Consider the following 21,320-nt stretch of genomic DNA (forward strand, 5'->3'; position numbering starts at 1 on the left):
AATTTCTACTTTTCATGTATGAATGAATATTTATGTACAGTATGTCCATCTCATTGTTACTCTGTAAAATATATTTTTATGTTTAAAAAAGTTTTTTTCTTTCCCCAACCAGGACTATGCACTGAAGGCCTTTACCGTGTTAGTGGGAATAAAACTGATCAAGACAACATTCAGAAACAGTTTGATCAAGGTAATTGTAGCTGGTTTTCCTGGTACAGCAATAAGTCTCTTCTCCAGAATTATTCTTAATAGCTATTTTTGGAAAGGAATTGGGGTTCAGTATTGGTCACTCTAGCATCCTGCTGTTATAAATTAAATATTATTCATAAGAACTCAGGTACTTTGTTTTCTAATTTCTTTTAGATTGCTCAAATGAATGTCGTTCGTTCTTGAGTTCTTCTACTTCTAACAGTGTATTTTAACATATCCCCTTTACTACTCCTAAAGCGGAACACTGATTTTGGAAGTGAATTAAAATAAAGTGAATTAAACCCACTTTAATTCTGAATGTTTGTCCACATGGGTTTAATGCAGTTTAACTAATCCACTGTAAATTGATACCTTTAGTTAATTTGGATTAATTTTCCTGAGTGTTCCCATGTAGACAAGCCCTTAGTGTTAGTGAAGAATCCAAGAGCACTCCTGTCTGTTACTGGTCACTGTGAGACAGGATGTTGGTTAGATGAACCACTAGTCTGACTTGGTATGGCAGTTCTTATGTTCTGACTGACATTTCTCAACTGTAATTTGCCAAAATACCTCTACTTCCTTTATAGCTTAACTGTTGTATTTTTGGATAAATATTTATATTTATTAGTATTTGGCATTCATGTTCTGATTAAAAAGCAAGATGTATGACTAATGAGGATTCTGTTATTCTAGTGAATTATATTTTGAGTAATCTTGTTAAAATGTTAAATGTAGGTAGTCCACTTCCAGTGCAATGTAGAGCCTTTATTCATCTTGTTAGAATGTACTTGAATGCAAATAGTGTATTGTGGTTATAATCTGGATCTCCAAGGGAAGATGTCCTGTATTATTAGTAGTATTTATTATTATTCCTCTCTGAACTTCACCCTGTAATATACTGCCCCAGTCATGTATATAGAAACACTCTGACCTTGATTCCCGCAGTAACATTCATCATAGACAGTGGCAAGAGTAAATTAGATTTTTTTCTCTGCCACATTGAAGCCAACATCTTCTGTACAGAATATATAAATCTATATATTAAATATCTATCTAAAATATCTTAGTGCTTCAGCTGTATAGGTACATTAGTGGATTTACTCACGTTTGGATCAGAGCATGATTGCAGGCATGTATTTGCCTACTGGTGGACCTTTTCATTCAGTTACTTTTGGAATAGAATTTTTGGTGGTATATCCTTTTTTATATTATAGATACTTTTTAAAAATAAGGTATGTGCAGTGACAGCTGTTGGTTTTGCTTACACTAATAAATTGCTGTTTCATTGTGTCTCACAGATCATAATATCAACCTAGAATCTATGGAAGTGACAGTAAATGCTGTGGCAGGGGCTCTTAAAGCTTTCTTTGCAGATCTGCCAGATCCTTTAATACCTTATTCTCTACATCCAGAGTTGGTAGAAGCATCAAGTAAGTAGTAAATCTAGTCTCTTGTTGATTATGTTCTGTGGTTATCTTATTGTAGGTTTTAAATTCATTATATTTTGACATGACTAGCTCTTGTGAAACTGAATTTTTTAAAATAAATTGGTGCTCTCTGGTGTGTCTGTGCAGTTTTAAAATGACATTCTTTAAAATGAATGAGCACTATTACATAAAGAAGTAAAACCTTTAATTAATATCTCAGACCAAATTGTGATTTTATTCTTTGTCTTATTTGGATAATTCATTTAATTGAAAGAATTATCTTTGCCAGTCTGTAGTAAAGTTGAAGATGAAATTTATAGAATAGTAATAGAAGCATGCATGAAATAAATACTTAGTTCAAAAAGGTTTATAAGTTAAAAATATTTAATATTCATTTTATTTGGGAATGTTCCCAAATTCGTTTATTAAAAAAACCCAAAAACTATACAGTGTTAAATCTGTTTACCTTTCAATTATGTTTCATACACTTACAGCTGAAAAGCATAACTTTTATGGATCTCCCCCATTTGAAGGCCTTCTTTGAATCAGATTAGGTCAGGGAATTGGATTGCAGCAAACTATTCCATAAACGTAAGCCAATGTTACATATTTTTGCAGGGTGGAACTATGACACAAATAGTATTGTTTTCTTATCCAAAACATGACAGTATATTCATCACACTAAATCTGGAAACTTGGTACGGAAGACCAGCTAGATTAATCTACCTTTTAACACATGTATCTTTGTATGTTTTGGCTTTATCTAGTTGATATCCATAAATACTTTATTTACAGGAAAAGCTGTTCTTCGAGTAGTGTCCCTATGGGTGCTCCACTTTAGGTGTCTGTGTGCCCCTGCATCTCTAATGGGAAATTTTTGGTAGCAGTGTCCAGTTGAGCCCACGTATGTGCTCTCCCTCCCTCTTTGTCTGCCTTGAGGCTATTTAGCACTGCACGGGCGAAGCCCCCTCACTTCCTTCTCTACCGCCTTTGGCCTCTGACAGAATGAGCAGTTGTCCCTTCCTTATCTGTGTCATTAGCATAAGTAGTGTTTGTTTTGTTACCTTTGTTCTTCCTAAAAGAACTCAGGCTAGTATTTTATTGTATTTTATTGTGTGTTGTTCCTTTGGCTTAAAAAGAAAAGAGAAAAAGGAGAAGAACTTCACTTTCCTTCCCTGTCTGGGGGCATTCTCCCCCCCCCACCCGCTCCCAGGCATCTAGTAGACTCATAATTATTTTCTTTTTCAGTTTTAAAAAAAAAAAAGTAAAGACTGTTCATAAATTAAATTTTATTGTTGCAGAATAATAATCCCAATTTGGAAACAGATTTAATGCTGTGCTGTATGGCCCGGCATTTCAAATTTGTTTTTAGTAATAAAATCATGCAGATAACATTTTAATGAACTAGATGCCAAATGGCATTAACTCCACAGAAAGTGTTTGCATGTTCAGGGCAGAGTGGAAACTCCCTGGTGCCTACATATTGTTTAATTGTAGCATTATTTTGAGTCTGGGTTAGAGACTATTTGTTCCCTGTTTTTAATAAAGTATTACCAGTCAGAAGAATAAGGTAAAAATATTATGTACACTAACAGTAAAATTGATGGATCAAAATTGATGGTTGTTTTTTTTGTTGGTTGTTTTTTTTTAAAGTAATAATCCTAACACCATCTAAATAGGAAAACATACTAGAAGTCTCTTCCTCCATATGACAAACACTGAGTTCCTGGCCCTAAACACAATTCCATTTCAGTCCTTTTTAAGCTGTAAAACAGCATCACTTCCTTTAGCAATATCATTTGGCCAGTTGACCCCACTCTCTCTCAATTTTTAAAACTCAAGAAATTTTCGCATATACATCGTGGGCTACCCAGAGAAATGCATGATGGCATCCTTTATGTTCCAGTTCTTTGAACTTTCATTCAATCAGCCTTTGAAGAAATTATGGATAATTATTTTTGTCTAACCAACTGTCTTCTAGCGAATCAAGAGGGAGCTTCAGTCCTTTTGCTGCAATTGCAACTTTCAGCAGTACTAAAACTGCCAGTCCTGTTGCTCCACTGGGAGCCACAAAATATTTCCCAAATATCAGACACAGAGGGTACCTTAGTCATATCACTTCCGAGAGAGATTAGCAAAAAGAAAAGGAGTACTTGTGGCACCTTAGAGACTAACCAATTTATTTGACCATAAGCTTTTGTGAGCTACAGCTCACTTAAGCTCGCTTATGCTCAAATAAATTGGTTAGTCTCTAAGGTACCACAAGTACTCCTTTTCTTTTTGCGAATACAGACTAACAAGGCTGTTACTCTGAGAGAGATTAGGTCCATTCCAATGGCTCTTTCTATTACTGCTACCTTAAACTTCTTTTATTTTATATTGAATGATCTTTCCTTATGTGCCAGTCCTTATATCTAAACACCAAGAACTCACCCTAAAATTACAAATTTATTTCAAATAATTTCTGCAGCTGCTGTTTGCAAAGGTTTGGATAAACTTGTGATTGCTATCCATACAGAAAAATTAGCCTATGTACATTGCACTTTTAATAGTATGGGGAAGGCTTCTCTGTTAATTTACTCTCTAGACTGTTGTCCGTACTTGCTCTTTAAAATTTGTATGTTTGCCTGCTTCTGCTAGTTTCTACCTTTTTCTCTTTTAAACTGAGTGGTTTTTAAATTCTCTGTCCCAGGCTCAATCATGTTATTTCACCAGTTGGACTAGTTGATGGGCTTAACATATTTTCAGTTCATGGGCATAAATCATGCATTAGAACAACCTCTCCCCAAATTTTGGGAATCTTCTGTCTCTGAATAAAAGTCTTATAAAATATTTTGGGTAGTAACAGTGAAAACAGAGAGGAATCTTGACAGGAAATCTGACTCATAAGTGAGTTACTGATGATCATCTCACAAGCCAACAATGAGCTATTTAAATGATTTTCTAACATTAAACACAGATAAATAATTTTATCAGGCACCGACTGTGTTCTACCTATGATAGAGAAGTAGAACTATACAATAGTTCGTCTAGATACAATTCTTCATGTAACTGTCAAATACTGTTTCTCACCTTGGCATTCCTTTCCAGTATGGATGCTTTCTGTCCCTACAAACTCATGAGACGAATTGGCAGCACCATTTGTAAAGGTTTCCTTTTAAATATATAGGGAAAATTGGTGTTTTGCTATTATCTCTACAGAGATCTTGGATAAGACAGAACGACTGCATGAGCTAAAAGAAATTGTGAAGAAATTCCATCCTGTGAACTACGATGTCTTCAAATTTGTAATAACTCATCTAAACAGGTTTAGTATTGTTATCACTACTAAAAATCTATTTAATAATTACTGAATATTTTATATGGTCTTATCACTCATCTGTCAATAAAAATATTGAATGCATGACCAAACTGATACTAAGGGCAAAAAAAAAGGAATGCAAGAAAGTGGATTTGAAACGTAAGTTAATTTGAAATGAAAAGAGTTCATGGTTTGTGTAATAGGTTTGCCTTACTCTATCTTATTAATTTGTGATTAATGGAAAAATAAACTGTGATTTATTGAAGTAGGATAATCTGACACTATCACTATTTTGTGGGATATAAGAAATTTTGCTCTACCTTGAGTAAATGTCTCTGTTGAAGAGACAGTTGCGTGCAACACTTGTAGATTTGGGAGTTATTTAATTAAAATTCAGCACAAAACCATACAATGAACTAAATAACATAAGAATGCAATAAATATTTAATCTACTGTCATGTTCTGCAGTCTAGATCAGTAAGGGGTTGTGTCACTGCCTGCTTTGTAACCCTCGTGCCTTAAATGCTCTGTTGCTGTGACTTACAGTATGCAGACAAACATGCAGTATCATGAGTGTCTGTGTGCTGTGGAGCCCTGGTTCTCCGAGTAGATGCAGCTGTGTATTTTACTTAATGTGTGCATACCCAGTTCACAGGAGCTGGAGAACTTTGCCTAGCGGTACCTGTTATGAGCACACTCATATTCTGTGACTTTTTAGCCTCTCCCCAGGCCATATAAGGGCAATGCTGTCCCGACTCCCTCCGTACGTTCTGACCACTTGTGGATAGTGACAGAGTTCCATGTGGTGTTTTTCACCTTCTGCTTTCGGTCTCAGTTTCTAAGAATTTTTTCTTGAATATAGTACCACTTAGTTTAAGTTTAGTGTTAGTATAGTATTAGTTTGAATTGTTGGCTGCCCTGTGTGTTTAAGCATTGTCTGTCGTGGGGTGGGTGTGGGGGGCATCCCCAACAGTGATCCCCACATAAGGTGCTTGTGTCTTGGTGAAGGACACATTAAAGAGTGGTGCACCATCTGCAAGTCATTCACAGTGAGGACTCGGGTGGTGAGAGACAAGCACCTGAAGGAGGCCCACTTAGATGAGGGCTTCAGTGCCAGATTGGCAGTCACCTTCAGATCTGGCAAGTGATTCTGCTCCATGCTTGGGCTCTGGCATTTTCCCAAGAAGAAAAAGCGGTTGTTGTTTTTCCTCCTCTGGTATGGCGAGGAAGAGATCCCATAAAATGAATCTGGACCATTCCAGGGCTTGAGGAGGCTTCTCCTGATATTCTGAAAGGAGCAGTGTACTCCCACCAGCACACAGGATGGAGCGGTATCGTCTAACTGCTCCCTGGTACCACTAAGAGAGCCTGTAGTGTTGACTCTGGTTCTGGTCATGGGGCATTCATTGAGTCTGGTACCAATGATGTTGGCACCACGCAACTGTCTCAATGCTGGCAACATAGCAAACAGCATCGACCTTCTTTGCCTCTCAGTCCCAGACTCTCCACTGGTTCAAGAGTTGGCTGGTGATATGGCCTCTGCAGCCTTGTCCTTTCTTGTGCCTTTGGCATCTTGTGGCCATGTTGCAGAGCTCCTGGGCTCGTCATCACCAGAGCACCATCTGGGCCTCAGACTGTGGAGTTGAGGCCAACATTGGGCCCAGTACTGAATGGCCCCTGATGTGGGTGCATCCTTCAGCACCATCATCATGGCAGCAGATTCCTTTGTCAATTTCAGTGCTGCCCTTAGTATTGATACTGGTGCCTCTCCTAGTACTGGATGGGACTCTCTCATTCAGTACTGCCGTTGCTGATCACCCATTCCTCTTCAGCACCGATGCCGCCCCCATATTGGACTTTAGATGAGTCTGTTTGCTCCATTGTCACCAGAGAAGCTCCAGGACTACTGAAGCTCCAGGTCCGTGTCATCCTACCCTTCGTCATCAGATTGGCATCACAGATCCCCCTCGATCACCATCAGTACGGAGATGACAGGTTTCAGAGTAACAGCCGTGTTAGTACGGAGATGGGCATCTGTTCTGCATTTGGGACAGGGCTCTTGGCCCAGTGCCTATTGGCCAACAATGCCTAAACTGTATGCTCAGTGGCCTCCTTGGAAGCCCTCGGATGCTTCTTTGCTCCTGAGGTCCCACTCCTTGACCTACATCAGAGCAAGATACCTGGTCCCACTGATGGCTCCCACTCCCAGGCCATCTCGGCTGCAAGCAACTGCTGAGCTTGTTTCCCCCTGGACCTCCGGAGTTATTGCGATCAGATCCTATGGTGCAAGAACAGGACCCGTCGCTGATGCACCAAACCTCCTCCCTCGATGACTGTCCTGTACCAGAACCTTTCTCTCCCTCAGTGACCTAAGGATTTTAAGTCTTATCAGGACCTCCTAAGGCATATGGCCACTACCTTGGGTATTCTCCAGTCATTAGCTTCAGGGAGACTCTCCCTCCTGATGAATGAGGCTCTTTTGGAGCCTGTAGAAGCCCTCTGGAATACTGCAGCTTCATTGCCTCCCATGGCAAAGCATTCAGAGAAGCGGTATTTCATTCGCATGCCAGGTTTTGAGGGTTTCTACTCCCATCTGGCTCCTAACTCTCTGGTGGAAACTGCAGCAAATTACAGGGCATGGCAGGGAAGGTATAAGTCCACCCCTAAGGACAAAGAGTCCAAAAGGATGGACTTAATGGGGAGGAAGATTTATACTTTCTCTTCCATGCAAATGTGCATTGGGAACCATCGGGTGTTGGTCTCTAAATATGACTCTTGTCAATTGGGCAGCCATGTATATAGTTTGTGGATAAGTTGCCAGAATCCTCCCAGGGAATAGTTTATAGCACTCATTGCAGAAGGCCATATGGTGACCAAGACTGTTGCAGTTAGCTCTGGACATGGTAGATGCCGCAACCAGAGTTACAGCATTGGCTGTGACCATGAGGAGGGCTTTATGACTGCAGAATTTGGGCATTGCACATGAGATGTAGCAGACCATTGGAGACTTACCGTTCGATGGTTGGGATTTATTTTCAGGAAAAAAATGATGAAACCCTGCACTCTTTTAAAAACTCCATAGCTAAGTCCTGTTCTTTGGGAGTATATACTCTGGCCATAAAGAGATGCCACTATTGCGGTCAACACAGCAACGTTTTTTCGGACAATTCTCCCTTCCTGTAAGGAAGAAGGACTACTCCTGGAAGGGCCACAGATCCCAGAAGAGAGGGTTCTCTGGTTCTGGGTTTAACCTGCCAGCTCTCCCATTCCCCCATTTCCCTCTCTCCCCAGCATCCAGCAAGCGCCTATTTTGACTCTAGTGTCCAGGACTGTAACCCAGTGATGACCTCTCTTTCTCCTTTCCATCTGTTTTGGGCACAGGCTAGCTTGTTTTTATCATATCTTGGACTCAGTTACCATGGAAAGCTGGGTCCTAAGCACCATCAGATTGGGTTATGCCGTACTGTTTCTTTCCATCCCTCCTCCCGACCCACTGCCTTTTCAGGGACTTCTCTCATGAGAATGTGCCCCTCCAGCTGGTTCAGTCTCGGTTGGCCCTGGGGACTATAGAGGAGGTTCCCCGGCAGCACTGGGGATGGGGGCTTTCCTCCCAATACTTCCTGGTTTCCAAACCCAAGGGAGGGAAGAGATCTGTCCTTGACCTCTTCAATCTCAACAAATATATATGTGAGATTCTGTATGGTCACCCTAGCAACTATCCTCTCCGCCTTAAATCACAATTTCTGGTTTGCTGCTGTGGACCTGTGGGATGCTTATTTCCGCATATCAATTGTTCCGAGCCATGGGAGGTTCCTCATGTTTGTGGTAGCTGTCCAGCACTACCACTACAGTCTGCTGCCTTTCAGCCTATCTTCTGCTTCCTGGGATTTCCCAAATACATGACTGTGGTAACAGAATGCTTCAAGAAGAGGGGTATTCATATCTTTCCATATCTGGGTGATTGGTTACTAAGGGTGAAGTCCAGAGAGGAAGTTCTCTGTCAGGTTCACTTCACACTATGCCTACCTGGTCTTCTCAGTCTCCTCCTAAACAGTGGAAAGTCAACATTGGTTCTAACTCAAAGAATCAAGTTCATTGGGACACTGATGGACTCTACAAGTTCAAGAGCATTTCCACCAGCTGAGTGATTCCAGGCAATTCCCCACCTATGTCTGGAGCTGCAGACTCAACCACAGCCTGAATATGTGTGCAGTTGCTAGGCCATATTGTTGCATGCACACACGTCGTCCAATATGCAAGTGTGTGCCAATGTCCTCTTCAGAGGTGGCTGAAGTTGGTTACCTACCTGTAACTGTTTTTCCTTAAAATGTGATGCAAATGTGTATTCCATGACTCCTGCTCCATGCCGTCTGCATCAGAGTCTGTACTTCTGATGTTCTGTGTGAAAGAACTGAGGAGATTGGGGCGGTACCACCTTTTATATGGCCAGGGGAGGGGCTAGGGCACAGGACATGAGCACTGCCCCTATGAATACTGCTAGGCAGTGTTTTCCAGCTCCAGTGTGCTGGGTGCATGCACACACACATAAGTAGAATACATGTCTGCATCACATTTATAAGAACAAGTTACAGGTAAGTAACCGTTTGTTCAGCTCTCTGACCCTAGCAGCCTCTTTACAACACAATAGTTCCATCCCTGGTTTCTACAAGTTTTGGTTACACCTGGCAAGATGACCCCAACACGCCTACAATCCCAAATTTGCCCAGAACTGTCTGCCCTGAAGTCTGCAGTGCTCCCCTGGACTACTCAGAGAAATCAGAAGGTACGTTTGCTCCTTTAAAGAGACAATACCCAGCAGCCTACCAATTTAACTGAAGTTAACAGTTCAGTTCAAACACAGCACTGGGTTGGGTTAGATGAAAAATAAAACAAGTTTATTAACAACAGAACATAGTTTAAGTAATGCTAGGTAAAATAAATAAAGGTAAAGATGGTTAGTAATAGGAGTGAAGATATGAACCTAAAAGTCTATAACTTAATCTAGCAAGGTACGGTCTCTAGGATGGTTTCTCTCACCAATTATTCTTTGTCTAGCATGACTGACTGTCTCTCAGTTAGAACCTTCTACAGAAATTCAAGGTGCTGGCTTCCCTTGTCTTCACAGGTAAAAGATAGAGATGGAGTTTCTCTGTCCTTTGAGAACAAAGCCAATTTTTTGGGAATATAAAGTTAGGAAAGCCACCTGGGGATTCAGTCTCCTGTCTCTTTCATGGCAGGAGCCACTTTAATTCTCTCTAGAGTTCAGGCTTAAGACAGCCTCTGCAGGTTTAGCTTGATAGTTTTGTTTATGGCTGTCACAGGGTCCTCACAGGTTTCCTCCTCCTTTCCCCTGTACCCTGTGCTTAGGCTGACAAAATAAGAGTCCTCATGCCTTGTTCCAGTGTTTCAACCTTGTGCTTTTATTTACAGTGCTACAGTGTAGTCCTCTTTATCCCCCAACAGTTATCCCCTTTCTAACCCGTTCTAGGGTCTTCTGGCCCATGAGGCTCCCTTCCTGTGGTGAGGAGACAGCTGTAGCCTCCTGTCCCCTCCCAGGCTAGCCTCCTTACTGAGCTTTCTCTAGGGCTTTTATAGCCCTTCCCTTCCTCAGTCCAGCTGCCGCTACTTAGCTCAAGTCCTTGACCCTCATTAGGGCCTGCATCTGGGCTCTCTGCTGGCTACCTGGGCCCCTGCACCTGGCTTCCCTACCAAAAAGCAGGGCTTAACTAGCATTTTGGCAGGGCATTCAAGGGGTTTTACTGCTGCCCTGTCACAATGGCTCATATGTAAATTGAGTTAAAATCATATTCCTTTGTCTAGGACAGACCTGTTTATCTCTTTTACCTAGGGTAGGCTGTCTTTGTCTTTAAATATATTCTAGTAATGTTATACAGAGGGAAATCATTACAAGATATTTTGTACAAACATTGCAGTAGCCTGTAAGGTGTGAATACAGGGGTACTTAGGATCATGTCTATTTTGCTCCTGGCTTTTCATAACATCTTTAAGTCTTGTTTAATAAAACTGCTTGAAAACAAATATTTCTTATGGAGTGAAATCTTATATTTGTCTCCTCAAATCTGGTCTACATGAGCATTTGATGCTGTCAAGGTTTTTCCTTGATTTTAACAAATAAGGAATTGTTTTTAATCTTTAGACTAGCAGATGGGCACTCCCCATACTATGACTTCGTGTGTATGTACGAATATGTAATATTCAGAATAATGGAAAGAAGAGTGAAAAGGCCAGTTTTGTCATCTGATTTCTCATCCCATCTATGCAAGAGTATGCCCTGAAAAGCCTTGTGTCTGATTGTGGTCACAGTTACAAATTAGAATTAACTCAACTGAAACTAAACTGGTGTGACTATAGAGTGCATTATAGTGACTTTTTGTCCAATTTTAGAAAATCTGTGCAATGGATGAGGCTGTTTCAAGTGATTATTAAGAAACACCCTGAGTCTTTGATTATTGTGTATATTCTTCTTCTTAACTTCATCTAGAGCAGAAAAATCTCATAATGACTAATATTTCTTAAATAGCACAATATAGTATAAAGATTTTATAATACATAGACTCAAGGTGACATAGGTACAGTTGAATATTCAACCATAATTGCATTTCTGGACTTAATTATGGCTAGCTATACAATTTTAATGTTGCATTCTCGTGGACTTCTAATGTAGTTATATAATGTTTGATTTATTTGGGAATGTATTTTATAGTAAAATACATTACAGGGTAGTATTATGTTTAGTTCACTGTAACAGTAACATGTTGAAAAATAAAATGCTAAATAAGAGGTCACATGTTGCAGCTCTGTGAGCTCCCAGCTGAATCCTTTTAAGATATTCATTCAAAAAAGTATTTGGCTCCCCAACTAATTAAACCACAAAAATAGCTTTCTGTATCTCCCTAGAGAAACCTTTCTGAGCACTAGGAAAGAAAGTCCTGCTAAGTTGGATATTAAAGTTAACAGCTCTAAAAGAGTGGAACCAGATCAAAATGCAGTATGCAGAACCAAACTCATGCAAGAGATTGCCTTAAATTTGATCACAGTAATGGATGGTAAAAGGATTTGAAAATCATAGACCTGTAGGACTGGAAGGGACCTCGATGGGTCATCTAGTCATCTGAAACCAGTGGAATAGACTGGCAGCATAAGAGCTTTAAAGAAACAAACATTCTATTTAAAAACTCTGCAATTTTCAAAACTTCTTCAAAGGCTCCTGAGTAGAAAATGTAAAGACTCCTAGGCTACCTTGTGTTTAAACTAATGTGGGAAGGTAATGAAAATGGCAGTTACTGTTTGTTAAAAAAGATATTTTTAAAAATTTCCTTTTTAGTTCCCTGATATGTGCTTAGCTTCAATAATTGTGTTAAATGGACTATCTTCTATGATTTATCACAATCTAACCTGTCGTGATCTTAATGTGGGGCAGTCTACACTTTCCATATCAGTTACAGAGAGTGTACTGATTAAGGGGGTCTATACGAAATATGACTTATCTTTTTCATGGAGATAGACACCATGCCCCTGAAAATTCTTTTTCCTTATTGTCCATATATTTTCAGCTATTGATATCTTATACCTTGACGAGGCTGGGTAATTAAAGGTACTCTCAAGTTCTTACACATGTCAGGGTAGAGTGCAGGTTTTGTCATGGTGACTGAGAAAGGAAGGGATGAGGAGGATTTAGAAGCAATGATTAAAAGATCATGTTGAGTTTAAGATGATCCGTGGATATCAAAAAGACAGGCTGAGATTTTAGCTGGGGCCAGGAGCAGAAGAAGTTCAGAGTAGAGAAGTAGATCTGAGTGTTGTCAACACAGAGAAGATAGATGATAGAACAAATCTATCTCTTTATGATCACTTTTGCATACAGAGAGAGGAGTTGAGGGCTAAGGAAGAAGCCCAGTAGAACTCTCATTATTTGGAGTGAGAAGAATCTTCCAAACCAAACACTGAAGTAGCAATTGGAGAGGTAGAAGAGCCAAGAGAGAATAGTCATGGAAGCTGAGGGAGACAAGATTTCAGGGAGAGCATGGTCAACAGGGTAAAAAGCAGCCTGACAGGAAGTAGGGATAGAATACTGTTTCTGAGACTTAGCACTGAAGACGTTATTAGCAACGTAAGTGAGAACAGTTTCAGAGAAGTATAGGGAGCTGGGAGTCTCACTGGAGAGGGTCAAGGATGGAGTTTAAAACAGAGCTCCAGATAGTAGGTCTAGGCAGCATGTTGAATTACTTCAGGAAGAAAAGGGAGAAGGTTCTGTGATAATTTTAAAGGCTGAGCATTTGTTCTATCGTAAAACATGACCTTTTAATAACTAGTCTACTCCCTTTGCTCTCAGCAGGGTATTGTGTACCATTTTAGCCTGTTTAGATTTAAGTGTTCTTAAAAGTTTAATTCAATTATTCAGTTGGCAACAGACTGATTTATTACTTTTCCTCTGAGATGTAGCCTAGGAAACAATTATATGTAGAAGAGCCATTTTTTTAAAAAAAATCCTTGAATACAAGCATTTAACAAAATACAACCTCTTCCCTGTTGTCTTTTGAATTCTTTAAAATTCTGTACATGGAATATTGATAGCATTAACTACTCATTAAAATATAAGAAGTTGTTCTTAAGAAAGAGAATGTGTATATTGCCCTAATTCAGGAAGAGTATGTAAATATCTCTGGACATAATACGTTCAAAACAGACAATATTTGATACATCCTATACTACTTGATAAAGGTACTACATTTATTAACACAAAATATTCCCCGTTGCAATTACTTCTTCCACTGCAAATGGGAAAATATTTTCTTGTACAATGGTCTTAATATTTGTATACATTGAGTCCTGATTAATGTCCCAGTTGTCTATCAGATTTATTAACCAATTATTTTCACACTACAAATCATGAACTTGGTGAACCTTAATCATATATTAAAAACCAAAATAGATAAAACTCCGCCCATTTCCAGATAAACAACAAATCTAAAACCTTAAAATCTGTAATTGCGGCACAAGATGTAGACTTATGTCTGGAGGCAGCTAAATGCAGGTGGTTTCTTTCTATTTTAAAGGTAAAGATTCCTTATCTAAAACCAGTTTGATTTTCAGTAAAGCTGGAACAGTAGTGAAATATTTAGCCTAATAAATAGGTGTTCTACTTACCTCAGATCACACACCTGGCAGGAGTGCAGGATATCAAAGATCTGGCACCAAGATGGAAATTCTCATTTTATATGTTGAAAACAAGAAAACAGTTGTTGTTCTTGTTAATAAATATACGCAGCTGTATTTCAAAGTAGGACAGAATCCTACATTTTCATAGGAACATTTAAACTGAAGAAACAAAGGCACAGTAGAAATTCAGTTGCAACTAGAAAACTTTAAAGAAGCAAGAGCTCTCTTGTGATCACATCTAAATTACAAGGAACTCTCATTTCAAACCGTGTGTGAGTGTGTGTGTGTGTATTGGCTACAAAGCCAGCTGTTAGTTTAAAAATGTCATTTCATTAACGTCTCCACTCAAGAGCTGATGATAAAGCATTAAAATCATTTAAAATTTTATATAACGCTTAATTCATTCTCCGGAACTTGTGTTATAAATATATCATTTTCTGAAGAACCTAAAAATCTAACATATTGCTGCTGCTGGATAAAGTACAGGGTACAAGGGACAAGCTTCCCTGTGAGTTTCATAGATTGTAAGGCCAGAAAGGACCATTATGTTCACATAATCTGACCTCCTGAATAACAGAGGCCATAACATTTTATCAGTAGTTCTTGCATCAAGCACATAACTTCTGGTTGAGCTAAAGCATATCTTGTAGAAAGAGAGCTAAGCTGAATTGAAAGAATTCTAGTAACAGAGAATCCAGCATAGGTAAATAGTTCCTAGGTAAACTGTTGCAATGGTTTATTACCCTCACTGTTAAAATTTTACACCATATTTCTAGTCTGAATCTCTAGTTTCAGTTTCCAGTAATTGGAAATTCTGTCTTTGACTGTTAAATTAAAGACCCCTCTACTGTAAGACATATTCTTCACACGTAGATACATGCAGACTGTGAAGAAGTCATCACTTAACTTTCTCACAGGAAGACAGGTTTCCCAGACCTCAGATCATTCTTGTACCTCTTTTCTGAAGTCTTTTCAATTTGTCAACATTTTTTTAAAATTGTGAACACCAGCACTGGATACAGTATTTGTCTTATCAATGCTTTATGCAGAGATAATACCTTCTCCCTAGTCCTGTTTGATATTCCCCTGCTTATACATCCAATAATGGCATTAGCTCTCTTATGCATAGCATTGCACTCCTTTGCAAAATTCAGGGCTCCCCTCCCCGTTCTGTAAGGTCATTGTTCATAGATGTATGACCTTGTATTTCTGAGTATATTAAAATGGTTCAAATGAGTCCAACTTACCAAGCAATTCTGATTACTCAGTAGAACTGACTTCTCCTTAAAATTTACCACTCCATCTATTTTGTCATGTGAAAACTTTACTAGCAATGTTATATTTTCTTCCAGATCATTGATAAAGATATTGAATATCATTGGGCCAAGAACAGATCCATGCAGGACCCTAGAAAATATGTTGTGTGATGTTTCCCTATTTACAGTTCTTTTTTGGGATGTCCCAGTGTTTAGTCCACATAATGTGTACTATGTTGATTTTTGTATAGTGCTGATTGGTTAATCCAAATATCATGTGATATTAAGTCAGATGCCTTACAGAAGTCTATGTCAACACAGTTGCCTTTGTCAATCAAATGTATAATCTCTTTAAAAAACAAAAACAAAAAACACACACATTTATTTAACTAGATAACTTTTTAAGAAAACCATATTGATTGGCATTAGTTATGGTACTGTTCTTTGTTACTTTACCGTTTTAATACCTATGCATCTTTTTTGGACTTTTTTATACCTTGAGTGCTTACAAATTCTGTCACTCCCCTGAAAGGGCAAAATCCCCTATTCCTGTTTGGAAGCGTGTATAACCATATGTTTTTGAAAAAAAAAGCGTGTATAACGATCCAAAAGATAGTAGGACATACAGAGCAATATCAATAGTTAACCTAATCAATAAAATACTGACAAAAGTTGTTAAAAACTGCCTATTTCTTGCCCTGTCACTACAAATTCATGTTGGTTATATATGCACAGATTAACAATCAGGGATCTGGCCTGTATTGTGCCAGGTGCTATATGTGTGTAATTTTAAAAAGCTCCCAAAGACCTTAGATATGGTGAAAGACAACAGGTGAATAAAGCAGACCAGTGAGGAAGGGGAGGACAAGTTAACAGTGAAACAATCATGCTTATTAAAATAAGCAACAGCTATCGGACAGGGGCTGAGCCATGGCTTGTGCTTGATTAGGCAAACCTTGCAATGGGGGGAGTCAAGGGAAGTGTAGTGTTATCTACTGAGATAACAGAGGAGAGGCTGAGGACTTAGAGAAGTCATTGATGTGGGTAGACTGGCAATCTCAGAAGGGTTGGATATGGCAGGGACTGAAAGGAGGCAGGGGAGCTATGTTGAAGGAGAAAAGGTGATGGTCAGGGAAATCAGCAATGGAAAGTGAGTGAGAGAGCTGTTCCAAACTTGCAGGTTAAACAAGGCCCTTCATAGCACAGAAAGTCTTCATTTTTGCCCCCCGGTATAGAAGGTTTGTGTGTCAACAGGGACAGTCTCTTAACATAGACCTGTTTTGTGGAGACAGTCTTGATTTCAGGATAATGATTCAACAGTGTACAACAGTGGTCACCAACCCGTCAATTGCAATCGACTGGTTGATCCTAGGGACTCTCCCAGTGGATCACGATCTCTGGCTCTGGCAGCGCACCAGGGCTGCTGCAAAGGCAGGCTCCCTGCCTGCCATGGCCCCATACCGCTCCCGGAAGTGGCCAGCATGCCCCCACTGTCCCAGGGGGGAGGAGGGGGCAGGGGTCTCGGCATGCTGTTCCTGCCTGCAAACACCGCTCCCGCAGCTCCCATTGGCCGGGAACGGGGAACTTCCAGGAGCGGCGTGGGGCCGGGGCAAGCAGGGAGCCTGCCTTAGCCTCACTGTGCTGCCAACTGGGAGCCACCCGAGGTAAGTGCACCCGTATCTCAGCCTTGAGTCCCCTCCCAGGGCCAGCACCCCATACCCCCACCTGCACCCCAAGCCCCTGCCCCAGCCCTGACCCCTTCCCAGAGCCAGCACCCCGCACCACCTCCTGCACCCTCACACTTTGCCCTAGCCCGAAGCCCCCTCCTGCACCCAAATACCCTCCCAGAGCTTGCACCCCTCACCGCCTCCTACACCCCAACCCACTGCCCCAGGCTCAGCCCAGAGCCCCCCTCCTACATTGTGAACTCCTCAGCCCCAGCCCAGAGCCTGCACCCCTCCCCCTTAGCTTTGGGGAAGGTGCAGAGTAGATCCTGGGTTGCCCTTAAATTCAAAAAGTGATCTTTGGCATAAAAAGGTTGGAGGCCACTGGTGTACAATAACTATCAATCTATACAAATATCTGAAATGTACAATACAGTTAATTTTTTCCCTCAGTGTGGAGGATTTCTCTGAGTCTCTGGATAATCACTGAAGCAGCATATTGGTACCTTTTTATTCTTTCCAGCTTAATTTATGTCCCTTCATTCAACAGCTTCCATCTTGCAGAACAAAAAGAAAAATGCATGACCTGGCCTCAACTATTTGTATTTTAGATTTTCCCTATTCCCCACCTAAGCTAAAAATACCTTTTTAGCATCTTGAACTTGACTACCAGACCTAAAAAATGAAGTCAGCTGGAACTCAAGCTGCTGTGGTGCTTTTGCGCAAGCTGTCAACGATATAAAACTGAAACATCAAATTGGGAGGCGATTTCTCAAGAGAAACTTCTAAAAAAAAATGGGACTTTGAAATTCTGTGAAAAATAAAATTGAGAGGGCTCAAACCATTCAAAATGAATAGGTGAAAACTTTTCCATTGAATTTCGCAAAATTCATTTTATCCAACTTTGCCCAGCTATATTAAATTTAAACATTTTAAAAAATAAAAGTTAATCTTACTGCTATTTATACTCTTCTTTTGACATTAGCTAGTGTTGACATGGCAGAATCATCTAGCTTTCAACAGTGTATTCCTCAAAGTAACTGTGCGGGGAGACATGTTGCACTTCAACCTGTGTATCTTGATGTAAGCAGAACACCTACTGATAACAGTGGGAATTTGCTTAATAGCACAGCTTAATTTCAGACACTGTTTTATCACTGGCCAATATGAAAAGCATATAATGAAGTGAAATATTTCAATCTTTACTTGCTTTTTTCTTTTGATATCTAGACATCACTAAATATATGTTCCTCTTTTTATAGGCATGCTGTCTTCTTTTTCTTCTAGAATAGGTGTCCCCAAACTGGGAGTCGCAAGGTTCTTATGTGGAGCTCATGAGCTCTAAGCCCCCACACATGGCAGGGCTCCACTTGTAAGCCCTAGCCCCGCGCATGTTGGGGCTGACATCCTGAGCCCGTCTAGCCCTACTCTGCCTCCAAAATAGAAGTTTGCTCGGGGGTGCCATTTTCCCTAAGGCTATCCCTAGGACTGAGACAACATTAGAGGGCTTGATTGTTCAGCAGCTATAGAGCTGCATTAAACCAAAGACCAATCAGAACACTGAGATTGGCAAAAAAGAGTAATTTATAATTTAAAAGTCAGACATATAGGCAGGGGCGGTGCTAGGGGAGGTCTTTTTTGGCCTATAGCCACTCCAAAATTTTTGGCCTATAGCCACTCCAAAATTTCCCCCCCCCCCCCCCCAGTGCAAAGGTCAAACATTATGCAGAAGTAATGGATTTTACCTTGCAGGGCAGGAAATCCCCTGAGTGTTGCTGGGCTCTACCTATAGGTTCATTGTGCCTACTTTAAAATGTTTTAAAACTTTTTGCATTTTAATTTTCACCATGATTCAAATTTGAATAGTAAAACACTGAGTCAAAGTCTTATGTGTTAGCTGTGTAAGTCTGAAATAATTTATTCATTTCTGGATTTGCAACAGTGTAACGAATCTAAGAATATGGGCTATTGTTTTAATAGATATTTGTAAAAATATTATTTTGAATTAACATCATGTTTATGAAAATATTTAAAATCAGACCTGTTTGTATATAATTTTTAATTGTTCTTTGTGAATGTGTTCTGAAAATGTATTCTCATTTCAGGGTTAGCCAGCAAAATAGAACCAATCTTATGACTGCTGATAATTTATCAATTTGTTTCTGGCCAACTCTGATGAGACCTGATTTTGAAAACCGAGAGTTCCTGTCTACCACCAAGATTCACCAGTCGGTTATAGAGACCTTCATTCAACAGTGCCAGTTTTTCTTTTACAATGGAGAGATAGTAGAAACCTTCAACCCTGTGGCATGTCAGCCACCACCATCCAACACAGTGCAGATGGTGGAACCCATGGTACCACTTCAGTTACCACCACCATTGCAACCTCAGCTGATACAACCACAATTACAAGCAGATCCTCTTGGTATTATATAAATAGAAGAAGACACAGGCAGCCTGGCATTGGACAGAAAATAAAGCTAGACATGCATGTTTCAGGATTCAGTAATGTACTTCATATTTATGAAAAATAATTCACATCCAAACTGATGGGACATTTTTGTTATAACCCATACTGTATTTCCTCATTCATACACACTGCAGATCAAAACCATGGGATAAGCATGACTGGAGAGATTTAATTTTTAAAAACAAAAATAGCTATAAAGTACAAAGCTGCTGCTGCATGAAACCTTATTGCAATCACTATATCATTCCTGTGGCAGTTTGTCACAATATATTGTGAATAAAATTTTTCTATAGAAATTTAATGATTTAAAATATCACATTTTTGAGACATTCAGTGCTTACAGCCTGCTTTATGGCTGTTTTTGTTATTTAATGTGCTATTTTTGTCAGCATTATTCACATTCAAGCATTCTGTGTAGACAACTGAGGCCCAGCTGTAGTTTATTTCGTAACCTCCTGGCTACTTATGCTATAGTATGCTTGGGATGGTTTTTGAAAAAATGCAAAATGCACTGTTGAAAATATTACAATCCTGCACCTTCCATCTTTACTTCTAAGTAAACCTGTGGGACAGTTTGTTGAGGGGTGGGTAAACTTGCTTATTATTTCTTACAGCACAATGCCAAGGACATGCTTGTTGTAAAAGTGAATTTCAAATATTGTGCAAAAATTTTGATGTCTCCTAGTTATTTCCTTATGTTCCATTACTGAATTAAACATTTTGTAATACTGTTAATTCTGTAAACAGCTGCATGTTTAAAAGATCATTGATGGTCTTGTAAACTTAATCTAATATATTTTAGATATTTTAATTTTTCCCACTTGGGAACACATCTAGTGTGTAGAAAATAGTTCATGACATTTTCATATAAGGTTATTAACTTTTCATACATAAACATGAAATTTGTTGTAGTAAAATTCTGTAAACCAAACAATGTTTTAATCTAGGACTTCAATTTAATCTGTTCTTTAAATCTATTTTTATGTGGCCCTTGAAAGATATACAAAAATGCATTGCTAATATATAGCAATAAATACTTTGGGTACTGACAATTAACCTCTTTGGAGTGTATATATAAAATCACAAATTTGTATTCATATTTTTTCTGTGGTATGTTGTACTAAAAATTCAAAATTACTGACATTTTGCACCATTTTTAATTATAACTTTTTTTCTTTCATGTTGGTACCAATTTTGCTTTAAAAGAGTGCTGCTTTTTTTAATTTTTATTTTTTTTAAACATTTAATTGGTGGTAACCATTTTAGAAGACTACACATTGTAGCAGAATTGAGAGGAGGCCATAAGTAAAAAATATTTGTGAGACTTTTAGCAGTTTTTTTCTTTCATGCTCAAATTATAGCTTTTTTGGGGGGGGGGCCTGGAAAGGGGGAAAAAAATAAATTTGGTTCACTCAGCTGCTAGGATATGTTTTGTGTAGTTTAAAAAAGCTTTATGGTGGTCACCGTTGTAATCTTCATTCATAATGAGATTTTGCAATCGTCTTCTATGTATTATAGTAAATAGATGATTTTGAGAATTAAGGCTCTTAAGAGTTTTTGATTTACTCCATTTTCCTAAAATAAAAATTGCCTTTCCCAATTATGTCCTAGGTATTGTACTTCTAATTATGACTTGGATTATCATTCTAGATTAAGATGATAGCATAAACAAGGCTGCTGTTGAAGTACATACATATGATAAATTATCTGGATATTTGTGTTATATTCTTGCAAGTAATTATCTTTTCTAAGAAAACAAGAACAAAAAGCCCTATTCCTGTTGCAAAGCACACAGGAATTGATAAAGTACAATAATAAAGTCTGTCCTGTAAA

At 39.1% G+C, this 21,320-nt stretch overlaps 1 protein-coding gene across 6 annotated transcripts in view; it reads left to right on the forward strand.

Annotated features, from left to right (window-relative positions):
* Positions 1–21,320, forward strand: part of ARHGAP5 (Rho GTPase activating protein 5) — an 84,105-nt gene extending 62,785 nt beyond the window's left edge. For 3 of the 6 annotated variants that reach the window (XM_073348976.1, XM_073348975.1, XM_073348977.1), the window contains 4 exons: positions 113–190; positions 1,488–1,619; positions 4,818–4,923; positions 19,123–21,320. In XM_073348976.1, coding sequence (XP_073205077.1) covers positions 113–190; positions 1,488–1,619; positions 4,818–4,923; positions 19,123–19,453 — 647 coding nt within the window. In that variant the 3' untranslated portion in view covers positions 19,454–21,320. Of the gene's footprint in view, positions 1–112; positions 191–1,487; positions 1,620–2,110; positions 2,208–4,706; positions 4,794–4,817; positions 4,924–19,122 lie in introns of those variants that run through there. The other 3 variants (XM_073348978.1, XM_073348980.1, XM_073348983.1) reach the window with 3 other exon arrangements.

This window comes from Lepidochelys kempii, chromosome 6 (assembly GCF_965140265.1).
Source record: "Lepidochelys kempii isolate rLepKem1 chromosome 6, rLepKem1.hap2, whole genome shotgun sequence".
NCBI classification, from domain to species: Eukaryota; Metazoa; Chordata; order Testudines; family Cheloniidae; genus Lepidochelys; species Lepidochelys kempii.